The sequence below is a fragment of the Daphnia pulicaria genome, chromosome 1, assembly GCF_021234035.1.
Source record: "Daphnia pulicaria isolate SC F1-1A chromosome 1, SC_F0-13Bv2, whole genome shotgun sequence".
Classification (NCBI taxonomy): Eukaryota; Metazoa; Arthropoda; class Branchiopoda; order Diplostraca; family Daphniidae; genus Daphnia; species Daphnia pulicaria.
In genome coordinates, this window is record NC_060913.1 from 27,705,583 (window position 1) to 27,716,891 (window position 11,309).

General features: G+C 43.8%; 1 protein-coding gene across 3 annotated transcripts; it reads right to left on the reverse strand.

The window, feature by feature from the left end:
- Window positions 1-51: 51 nt before the first annotated feature.
- Window positions 52-10,256, reverse strand: LOC124339409 (C3 and PZP-like alpha-2-macroglobulin domain-containing protein 8). Of its 3 annotated transcripts, none has more exons than XM_046792878.1 (28): window positions 9,466-10,256; window positions 7,092-7,275; window positions 6,857-7,025; window positions 6,705-6,775; window positions 6,581-6,632; window positions 6,204-6,514; window positions 6,106-6,123; window positions 5,629-6,066; window positions 5,345-5,560; window positions 5,073-5,267; window positions 4,826-5,013; window positions 4,599-4,759; window positions 4,411-4,524; window positions 4,278-4,336; window positions 4,039-4,209; window positions 3,738-3,968; window positions 3,520-3,651; window positions 3,266-3,434; window positions 2,926-3,197; window positions 2,688-2,858; window positions 2,501-2,625; window positions 2,301-2,434; window positions 1,997-2,232; window positions 1,754-1,912; window positions 1,499-1,695; window positions 1,222-1,396; window positions 1,057-1,162; window positions 52-972 (listed from the first exon to the last, which is right to left on the reverse strand). In XM_046792878.1, exons 1-28 carry the CDS (start codon window positions 9,711-9,713, stop codon window positions 755-757), a joined length of 4,920 nt encoding a protein of 1,639 aa, XP_046648834.1. In that variant the 5' UTR covers window positions 9,714-10,256; the 3' UTR covers window positions 52-754. The 3 variants fall into 3 exon arrangements, with proteins under 3 accessions (XP_046648834.1, XP_046648833.1, XP_046648832.1); XM_046792877.1 differs by having other exon boundaries at window positions 5,629-6,063; window positions 6,103-6,123; XM_046792876.1 differs by having other exon boundaries at window positions 5,629-6,123; window positions 9,466-10,255.
- Between the last annotated feature and the right edge of the window lie 1,053 nt (window positions 10,257-11,309).

The window sequence follows — 11,309 nt, forward strand, 5'->3', positions numbered from 1 at the left end:
TACACAAAGTGAACTCGTTCTTTGTTGTGTGTGGACTGTTGGCATAGAGACGTCCGATAACACTAAAATAATGATATCAATATTGATGTTGTTACGTGGGAAATAACATTATCCCACGACGATTTAAAAAGACCAGAAAGGAAAATTCGGGTTTTCTACATCTTATCGATTCCCGAGAATCCTTGAGAGAGATGCGACATCAATCAAATTTTACATCAGTCGAGGCGTGGAAGTTGGAACAAAAAGTGGACTCCAAAACGGAAAGTTGTGTTAAACTCTCAATCGTATAATTATTTATACATACCGGTAATACTTGTATAGATAAATGAAATCTAATAAAAAAAAACTATGAAATTATGAACGTTATCTAGCTCTCGCTCTAGCCGCAAGCGTTTTGACTTAAAACTTATTATTTCATTTAACTGCGAGAGCTTCAACACATTAGAAGAATAACTGGTTTGACGGGGAGAGATTGGACGCGAAATCCATCATTTCTTACTGAAATAATATGTTTCTCTTTTATTGAAATTCTTTAAGTTCTATTTGTTCTTGTAGGAATAAGAGAAACCAAATAACGCGCGAAACAAAAAACCACATTTTCAAAGCTTTTTTAAACTTCTATGTACAAGACACGAAAACAAAAATCACCCACCTTCTGTTCCAAAACGAAAGAAGGACACAGGGCGCTTAATTATATCGGATGTCGACTATTTTCTAAATAGTGCGGAAAATGCAGTATGGTGGAGAGAACGAATCACAAAGTTGGTCGAAACTGATGGCGGTGAATAAGGTAATGGACAAAAGCGTTGGCCAGCAGAGAACCGAAGATGACGAGCAGCGGCGATGACAATTTGGCGGAGACGGGCGAGCCGCTGAAATACGGACAATACGGGCACTGGTAGCTGCCGCACACCTCACAAATGTCCAGCACGTAGAGCGGCGTAGCGTTGAAGATGATCATCTCAAAGTGTTCTGATTTTCAAGTTTCAATTTACATTTAAATCATTAAAGGAAACGTTAAACATCTTAATCAGGAGCTGTATAATTAAATATTACCCGGCATGTGGGACTCGTAGACGATGGCCTCGCGGTACAGGGTCATATTGGCAACGGGAAACCAACGATGGACATTATATTTAATACAAAGCCGCTCCTCGCCAACCTAATCATTTCGAAATTATTATTTGTCAATTGATTACGGGAGGAAATTGTATTCATTACCCGGTCGAAAACCCAAATGATTTTACTGCGGCCAATGAACACGTCGCGGATGAACGTGTAATTGTTTTTGATGACTAACTCGTTGGCATCGGACTGGACGAACCCGTAACCCGACGGCGTTTCCACTTCTAATGTGGTTGGACCACTTGTTTTGGCTTCGTCCGTTGCCAGCCATCTGCATTTTATAATTGGTTCAATTATTAATCCATCCACCAGGGCGGTTATCAAACTAGATTCAAATTGGTTCTTCTTATTATTATTATTATCATTATTCTACCTGATGCAGGCTTCAACGGTCACGTGAGACTTGTTGCGGAAATGACTGTACGTCTCGTCGACCGATAAATCGAAATAGCGCCGTTTTGGCACGTCGTTCAACTCCTCCCAGTCGATTCCGTATTGAACTTTGAGCTGCAAAACGGCCTGACCGGCTCCCCGGCCGATTATGTTGACATGGCCCCAGACATTTGGAATCTAAAATAAGTTATTTTAATCAACAATTGTCTCTTAAAAGCCTGAAGGAAAATCTTACATTCATCCGGTGAACGTTGGCCAAACTGTTGCTGTTAATGCGCATAGTTTTGCCCATTTTGGAAGCGGACGCTTCCACGACGACACTCATGTCGGTAATATCACGCAATCTGGCTCGGTAAGCGTATTCCGTGAGGGCTTCCATAGCAACAATGCTATCCTGTTGAAAGAAAATCAAATGTCAATCAACTTCTTCTATATACGTCGGTTGCGGCGAGGAAGGAAATATTCGTGAAATAATTACGTAGATGGAAACGAAACCACCGTCGACCATGCGCATCGTGTTGAGCCAAGAGACGACCCTCTCCTGCAGATCGCCGATGCCATCACGAGCCAAATAGACGAGAAGGGCGTAGGACGTCGCTTCAACCGCCGCGGCGTCTTGGTGCATGGGCAAACGCGGCTGGAGGAACGGCCGCTGATTCTCGTAGAGAATTTGATTAGATGGAACCGGCTCCCGCGACCAATACACCATTCCGTCTGCGAATGAATGTATCATTAAATTCATCAATCAATGTCGTTTCAAAAAATTCAAAATTCAAATTTACCGCTCTCTCGTTTGATTTTGTGCAACCCATTGAAAGCGGATTCTTTTGCCGGGCTGTTGGCCAATGTCAGCGCGTAGGTGACGATTGCCACTTCGTAAGGGTCCGTCAGGCGTGACACAGCCCGTTCTAAATAACTAGATAAATCAATAAAAGAAGTCAGCATACGTAAAAGTAGAGCATTTTCTAAAAATAGATAATACTTGACTGAACGAGCTTTGGCCGTTGCCGTGAGCACTTTCAATGGCCCCTCTAAACTTTCGCTGCAATGATGCAAACCGATCAACACGTGAGCTGTCAGAGCGACCTTTCTCGTCGCATTGCGCACCTGCAATCGAATAATCGATGAGAAAAACCGTAAAAAAATAAAATGGCAATTTAATCAATTACACTTTGAATTTCCAGAGGAAATGGGTAATCGTCGGGTTCCTCGAAGGTACCGTCCCGGTTTTGATTTTTCAAAATCCATTGGACGGAAGTGCCGAGCAGTCGCCTGTCGACGAAGAAATGATTTTCCCAATCTTGGAATTGTGACTGGCCCAAAACTCGAATCACCCAAGCCTTATATAGAAATAAAATCAATTGAAATAATTTGATTAAACAACTGATTTTTTGTTTCAAATCTTACAGTCACCCAAACACTGGGGTCTGAGGCTTTTTGAGCGATAAATGATCCGTCGTAATTATAGAGACGCATGAGCTCTGCCATTTGGATGTTCATCGTGTTCAAGCCCCTGTACAGCACTCTGGATTTGAGTTGGTTCGTCAGCCGGAGATAGTGGAGACTCCACAAAGTGCTGGCCAGGTTGTACAGATTGGCCTTAGTTCCATGAAGGGATCTGCTTAGCAGCGAGTCGGTCGAGGTGGGCGTAGACGGGAAAACGGGCCCAAAGACATCGCCTATTTATAGATTTAAAAAATGTAATTACACAAACATCTTATCACATCCGGGGAATGAAATTTGTTACCGCACAAAGTGACGGAAGCTCTAGGACTGCCGAAAACGTATCGGCGGAATTTCGAGTAAGGAATGATGGGCGACTCTTCAACGGGAATGTCGAGATATCGCAGAACGTGGGCTCGATTTTTCAAATCCAATAAAAGCGAAGTGTATCTGGTAACTGTAGCACCCTCCGGCTATGATGAAAAACACACATTTCTTACAGAATTCGCGCCAAAAATATTATCAAAATTTCAAATATTATCAACTAATCTAGTTTACCAAGATATCGAGATCAATTTCGAAAGTCTGCCGTCTAATCTGGCTGATGGTTTGGATTTTGATCGTGATGGTGCCCTGTTCCACCTGTGGAGAAATCGGCAAGTGGACTTCCCTAAAAGATTGGGCCTTGACCTAATTATTACAAATCAATAAATTACATGATTAAAACTTACGTAACGGTTGGGTTATCAAAATTCAGAGAAATTCATTTTACGTACGGCGACCATGTGCTGACGCTCTCCGCCGACTAGTTTCGGTCGGTAATGTTCAACTTCGCCATCGTCTCCCGTTTCGACGAAAAGATAATCGTCCGACGCTTCCAAAACGATCAGCGTCATCACTTCTTCTTTGAGATTGTTGACGGCCATCAACCGGACGCCGAGAGTCTCGCCTCGGCGGATGGCGCTGGGCGTTTCGACTGAAAAGTAAAACGGAGCCGTTCCGTCGTACTGATTGAAAAAAAAAAAAAATGAATGAATGAATGAAAACTCATCTGTGAGAGTTATTTCTTTCCTGTACCTCGACCGCTTGATCCATCATTGAAAAACCGAATTCCGGATGGAAACTGAAGGCGTTAATGTACCAGATTTCATCGGTGGCAGCTATGCCTCGGTCGTGGAATTCTATGCCGTCGTCGGTAGTCGGAATATCGTACCAGGCCCAATCGCCGTCCAGCCAATCGTAGAAATCCTGTAGATATGAACAGCGCAAATCGTTCAATGAAATGACAACCTTTCATAATAGTTTTCGCCAATTACGTGATAACGACTCCTGCGAAATATTCGAAAATTCATCTTGTCATCTACGACAGGAGGACCTGGAAAAAGAAAACATCGCCAAATCAATAAAACATAATTGTCTTTCAAATCCCAAATGTCTAAAAAGACTTGCAGTCATCCTCGTCGGATCCGTCGGTGCAATCCGATTTTCCATCGCAGCGCTGATCCTTGTGGAAACATCCAGCTGCTAGGCACGGCTCGTATCCATTGCTCTGATCGCAGTTGGCTGCAGAAATTGAATTTGGGTTTTACACAAAATCAAACGAGTTAACCAATTTTGATTTAGAAAATATAACTCACCAATGTCAGGGTATTGACTGATTCGAGCGTCTGAGAAAAGCAAAAGTCCAGCAAGATCAAAGGTCCGTTTCGTGTCCGCTCCGGGATTGGCTCCTTTGAAATATTCCGTTCGTTCGGCTTTCAATCCCTCACGGTCCGTCCAAGTCACTCCGTGCACAGACCTGGCCAAATAATCCAACTGAAATCATTTCTCATTTTTCGAACTGGTTAGTGGAATAAGTCTGTACTTTGTGAAAGGTTCCAATTTGTAAAGCGCTTTGAGTACTCGGCTGGGATTTATGTCGTTGTCCGCTTGGAAAATGTAATTGATGGAACGTAATAAGGAAACTCCGACAAACGCGCCTGGTCGAGTCCTTGTCACCAGCTGGACCGTCTCTTTCGAATGATCTCGCACTTGAACTGTAGTCACGTTCATCTATCCAAAAATTATAGTTGTACTGCTGCAATGAAATAACATTTGAAAAATTTTGTTACCTTGTAGCGGTTGAAACTCTGGACCGGGATCGTGACGGAATCGGCCACCAGTTCGCCGACTGGACTGACGATCATGGCCACCAGTTTGAAAGTTGGCGCCATTTCGGATGAAACGGGAACTGAGAAAGTCACCAACTTGGTCGGGTGCGGATGCGTTTCAGTGGCGCCGTGGATCACCAAGCCTTTCGAGACGACCTGATGTGGAAATTCCCAATTCGTGTCGCATTAAAACAATTCCGAGAAGCCAATAGTAATTTCACAGAAGAACTTACAACGTAACTGTAGACCTGGAATCCGAAATTACTCCGCAGGTGAATCACGGCGTTCTCGCCCAGTCGTCCTTGCTCAGTGCTGGTCCCGACGTGGACGTACATTTCGTTGGCAGAGTAGAAAGCGATGGCCCGCATTTCAGCGGTTGCCTTGTCGCCTTCTCCGTCCTTGTACGTTGCCGTGATTTTGATTGCGCTGGCGTCTTTCGGTACCGAGAACTACCGAGACAGAAAATCAATTAAATAACAATCTAGCCTTATTATGCACCAGAATAATTTATGCATACACGAAAATGGTAGACGCCAGTGCGTCGAAATTGGCCAAACTCGGCGTCTTCTGCTTGCCGTTCCATCCACTGTTTGAAATCGGCGCCGTATTTTTTCTTGCTTGCGCCTTTAGGATTGCTCAGATATTCACCCGTGGCCGGAACAATCACTTCCGGCAGCGTCTTCAATTGGCCGTTGGACGTCGTCACCACCGGCCGGATGGTCAGAGTCGCTCCGGCCAGTTTTTCAGGCGAAAGGGCCTGGTCGTCGTCGTACATGACGTAAACGTGTCCCTCGAACGGCATCCCCGGTTTGAAAACGGCCGTTTTGGCGCCAGAAAATTTGAATTTGAGTTGGGCGCGGATGACGCGCGTCTCGATGAAACCCCGACGCGTTTCGCCCATGAAATAATTGTGCACCGACGTCGTGACTCGGATGACCCAGCCGGCCAAGCTCCTCGTCCCCATGGCGCTCCTCACGTCATTCAAATCAACCGCGTAGGAAAATTCGTGAGTCTGTACAACCAGAGACGGGCCGAATGAATGAAATTCCATGGCGCTAATTAACTATGTCATTCAGCAATTGATTTATATACCCACGGAGGATGTTCTTCGCTGACTAGCCGGTAGGCCCGGATGGAGGTGTTGACCGGTCTGGCGTGGACCTGGACGGTCGTGTTGCCGTTGGCGACGCGGGCCCTGTGGAACGGAGTCGTCACGCCGGCCGTGTATTTCTCGTCCGAGTCGAGGACGTAGGCCGGCGCCGACGGAATGACTTCGAAGAACGGAATGTAGTAGCGCTCCACCACGAACTGGTGCTCGTGTACCTGTTGCATGGCCTCGACGCGGATCGTCCAGTTGCCCATCGTCGGATAGGACGGCACGTCGTACGACAGCGTCGCCACTCCTGATCATTTATATTCGTTGTTAATTATTGAATTAGTGTTGGGAATTGAAGAGGAAATTGACGAACCGTTTCTTGGGTTACGCGACGGCCAGCGACGCATAATGAATCCCTGCGGATTCTAATTTGACAAATGGATCAAAATGATTAAATATAGTTCATTTGTAAGAGCGTCTAATAATTAATGTTGTACCACAATGAAGACGGTGATTGGATCGGTGTAAGGTTTCAGATTTAATTGCGTTAAAATCACCCGGAATCGAACTGAAAAAAAAAAATAATAATAATAATTCATATTCTTATTAATTATTGGTTCAAAATTTTTGTTAGGCTTCTCAGGAGCACCTTTCATTCCGTTGCGGAAGACTTTGCGGTTGGTCTGGACGACGATGGAGAGAAAGTCGGAATGAAAGTCGAGTTGACTTTCCTTGACGAAAACGGCCTTTTGCGGATGCAGCGTGTCGTAGCCTTCCAGTTTGAGGCGGTACCTGCCGTTGGTGACGGATGCCGGAATCTGCATCAATTAAAATAATGAATCACGCGCGGAGGAGAGGAACGATCAAGGATATGCCCGTCTCACTTTCAAGAAGAGATCGTGACTGGATCCGGCGTCGACGACTTGGGCGGCCGAGGCGATCTGGTGGCCGCCGCCTTTGGTGATGACGGCCTTAACGATTAGATCGGGTGATGCGGGCAGAACGACGACGTTCACCCGATACACCGTGTTGGGGCGGACGATCTTCGAGGCCGTCGCCACAAAAGTCCTTGAGGAATAAAATTCAAAATATCAAAATCGCAATTTTCAATTTTCAATTTGATTGGGCAGTCAACAGTCAATGGAGAGATCATTTCTATCTGTAGACTGGCACTACGTTGTTTAACGTAATTCCACACTATAGATTGATTAAATAAAAAAATAATAAATTAATTAAGTCTAAGGAAAGTTATGGAAAGACAACGCCCCCTCATAGAGTCAAAGGATTATGTTTTGTTTGGTCGGTGTCAATGGCCGACCCAAGGTAAGACGTGTAATCCGCCCGTCTTCTCAATATTCAAATATTCATTTAATACCTACGTCGAGCGATGGAAGATGGAGTTATATGCAGATATCCGAGCTGTACAAAAAAATAACAACAAAACGGCGGGATCGTAGTATGCAAATTATTATTGCTAACTAATAACGCCGCAAGTCTTATCCATCGTCGTCGAAATATAATAATAACGGTGAAAAAAAGAATTGTGAGAAAAGTTGACTGGTTATGATTTCACAACGACGCGATATCCATTCACCGCAGAAGAAAAGACTCGAAAAGAAGCTGAGTGACGGACAGATGAAAATGGGTAGAATAGTGGAGCTAATAAAAAAGTATATTGTTCACGGCCACACTCTGTTGTAACCCATCGTGCAAGGTACGAAGTGAAAGAAGAAAAAAAGGGGGACAGCTGGGTTTTTCCCAGTAGCCTCCCATTTTTGGCTGCATTCCATTTTCCTTGAAAAATATTTTCAGCAACTTTTTATGGTTGTTCACTGTAGATTCGTAATATCCCATCGAACACTGAATAACGTGAGACTCTTATTATTCCGTGTTTCAACTGACAGTAGCTCAAGTACGGATAATTCAGCCGATCAATCTTTTTTTCAGATATTGCTGTCGGTTGGGGGAAACGGGAATGAGAGTTACGTCATAAAACCGAATTTAATCAGGCGGGATTTTCAAAAATTGGGTTTAACCTTTTTCGTATCTAATTCCACTGTATTATGTTTTTGGATGAGTTAATTTCAACTTTGATAAATGCTATTCCTTATTATTATTATTTTTCCATTCAAATTCTGTTTTGTTTCGGTTGGCCTGCCAACATCATCGACGGCGGAAGTGACACGGGAACAACACACCACACGGACCGGACCCTATATGCGTCACGTACACATATGGGAGCCCCTCCCTCGTGTGTGTAATCGTATCGAGCGTGTGACGATGATGGACGGCCACAAAAATGCAATGCTATCTCTGATAGAGAGCCTCCTATAAATTTCTTTTATATTCAAATACAAAATACAAAATAAAAATAGGACGGCCAATCCGGATGTGCGCTATTGTCTGTTATTGCTCGGGTTGTTCCCCTTATTGTTGTATCTACATACGCACCAGACGGAAAGAAAAAATTAAATTCTGATAATTATGCGCGGCTGAATGCAGACAATTGATGGAGGGGTGAAATACTTTTGATACTATTTTCTGGGAGTTAAGTGTTGGGGCGAGAGATGAAGAATAATATGCGGGCAATATTCATCTATCATCATCTGTTGATGATAGCGTCGGTTTGGGGGGGCTTGGACAATTTTGTCTGACGTAATCTGTCGATGGCGTGACATCTAAATCATTTAGAACTTATATATGCATATTCAACAATAGGCAGGGGGGTTGCCACTAACTTCATCCCTCACGTCAAATATGAAATTTACACCAATCTAAATTACAGCCAATAAGATTCTCACGTTTCCCATTTGACAGCTGCAAGAGAATAACCTGTACGCCGTGTGGCTTATTCACCACTTTCTCCTTTCATCGATAAAGCCAATTATTTGATAAGGTCGTCATGGCAACGCGTGAAATCAATCGAAACGCGGTGTCAAGACGACGTTGGCGTGTGTATACAGTTGTGTCAATATATGAGTGCCACTTGCACAATGTGGTTCAGTTCCAATTGTATTACAGCACATTGGGTACGCGTAAGATATATACCCCACATATACCGCATATACCGGTACTTTTTAGTACCGGTTACATAATACAGGAATATACAGCCGAATTGAATTTCGCCATTTTGAACGAGCCAATAAAATCAATTGGTCGAATTATAGCGGGTGTTTGGTTACATTATTGAAAGGGAAACGACGAATTGTTATTAGGTTTAATTAGATTATGTCATATGAATTGTATAAAAATACTCACGGGTGAACGAGTCGACTCTGCTGGAGGACGTGATTCTTATTATTGGGGTCGTCCGGAGGTTCTTTGACGGCCAATAAAGAGCGACCGGAAGAGGAGAGCAGCGGCAGGCCGGCAACATCGTTGCTGATGTTTTGCTTGTTCAGATTCGACGCCGTCACCGCCAACAACCAAAACAACAACAGCAGCACGGCCTTATTGATGGAGTGGAGAAACAACAGCACGACAGAGACGGAACTGGACAGTTTCATGACTGGAGTGCTGCAGCTGGACTGTTTGATACAATGTTTCCAGTTTATAATAATTTTCTCGGTCAATCAACTGGTGACAATTCGCCGAATTTCAACTGGTTTTCTTTTTTGTCTGAAAATTCTTCTGACTCACGCCGGTGATTGGTTCAGTTCATGTCGTCTGCTATTTTTTCTCCCTGTTGCTATACTGCACACAATGTCACGATCGAATTATATGTGGCCCAATTTCTTTTCCAACTCGACAACCAGTGCGGGTAAAACACTCAAAACAAGAAACTGCAATCAATAAAAATGTTCAACACACTAAAAAATCAAATACAAGACACACACACACACTACACAAGGTACTATAATAAACACTCGACAGTCTCTAATATTGTGCTGGAAGAGCGTGAGTGCTGGCCGACTGTTCTGGCCGACTGTTAACTCGATGAGCCACGGTTGCAAGTTATTCTCTCTCTCTTTCTATTCTTTTATTTTTTGTTTTCTTTTCTCTTTTGATATTTTTGGTTACCTGCTGCCGCACATGCGCGCTCGGCAGGATGGTGCTGCGCCCGCGGCCATGAACGCCACCACTGCCCCAGACCAGGAGACCTCCCTCCTCCTCCTCTGTTGTTCTATGCGCCATTCCCTTTCGAAAAAGAAATATCTCCGCACCAACAACTATGTGGGAGGAGCCTTCTATTCCTTTCTCTCTCTCTCTTATTTTGTTGTTGTTGTTGTTCACGGATGGCAACGCGAATATTCCCCCGTAGTATACGAATTTAAATTGCCAATATCCGCTGTTTTTGACCGAATTTTTATTTAGTCTGCGCAACCGGACGATATTTTATTATTTTCAAAAAATTGCGCGCTTATTTTCTTAGGGGGAAAAATGGCGGAGAGAGGCGAACAATGCGAATTCGAAGAAATATCGAGCGTTTCTTGACCTCGTCAGTCTTCTTTTTTTCCCTGAATAAATGATTATCGTTTTTGTCGTTCATTCGTCCAAAAAGAAAAAACCGGTAGGACCAGTGGGTAGCTCATAGTCGTCCGTTCCTGGAGGCGATGCAATGTTATTCAAGAACCGAAGGGTTTTTTAAACAAGCGAGAGACAACAAAGCATCAACAATCCAACAAGGCTGACATTATGGACGAGTATGTAACAGTCAATGGAAAATAGACTAACACAGCATTCCCAAAAGAAGATTTTAATCGATATATAGCGAGGAAATGACTTTGGCGATGCATAAAATTCTCACGGTCCCTTTAAGTCTTTAACAAAACTCGTTTTTTTTTTTGGCGACAATTTATAATGACGATTGCCAACCGGTTTGATTTCTCTCGTGAAAATTTCCCCAATTGAAAAAAGCAATTTAACTGCTCGGAGGGGTGTGTATCATACCAGCAACTGGATTGCTGTGTAATGACCATCAGCCGCCAGCAGCCGAGGTCGCCCGAATATCGACTGGCAACAGCGGCTGTCAGTTATGTAGCTAGTCGAGACCTTGCTGATAGCACATTCGGTAGAAATCCAGACGTAATGCAACCTAAATAGAGGAAAAAATGGGATTTCCCGATATTATATTAAACTCCCTGCTGTATACGCAATCACCC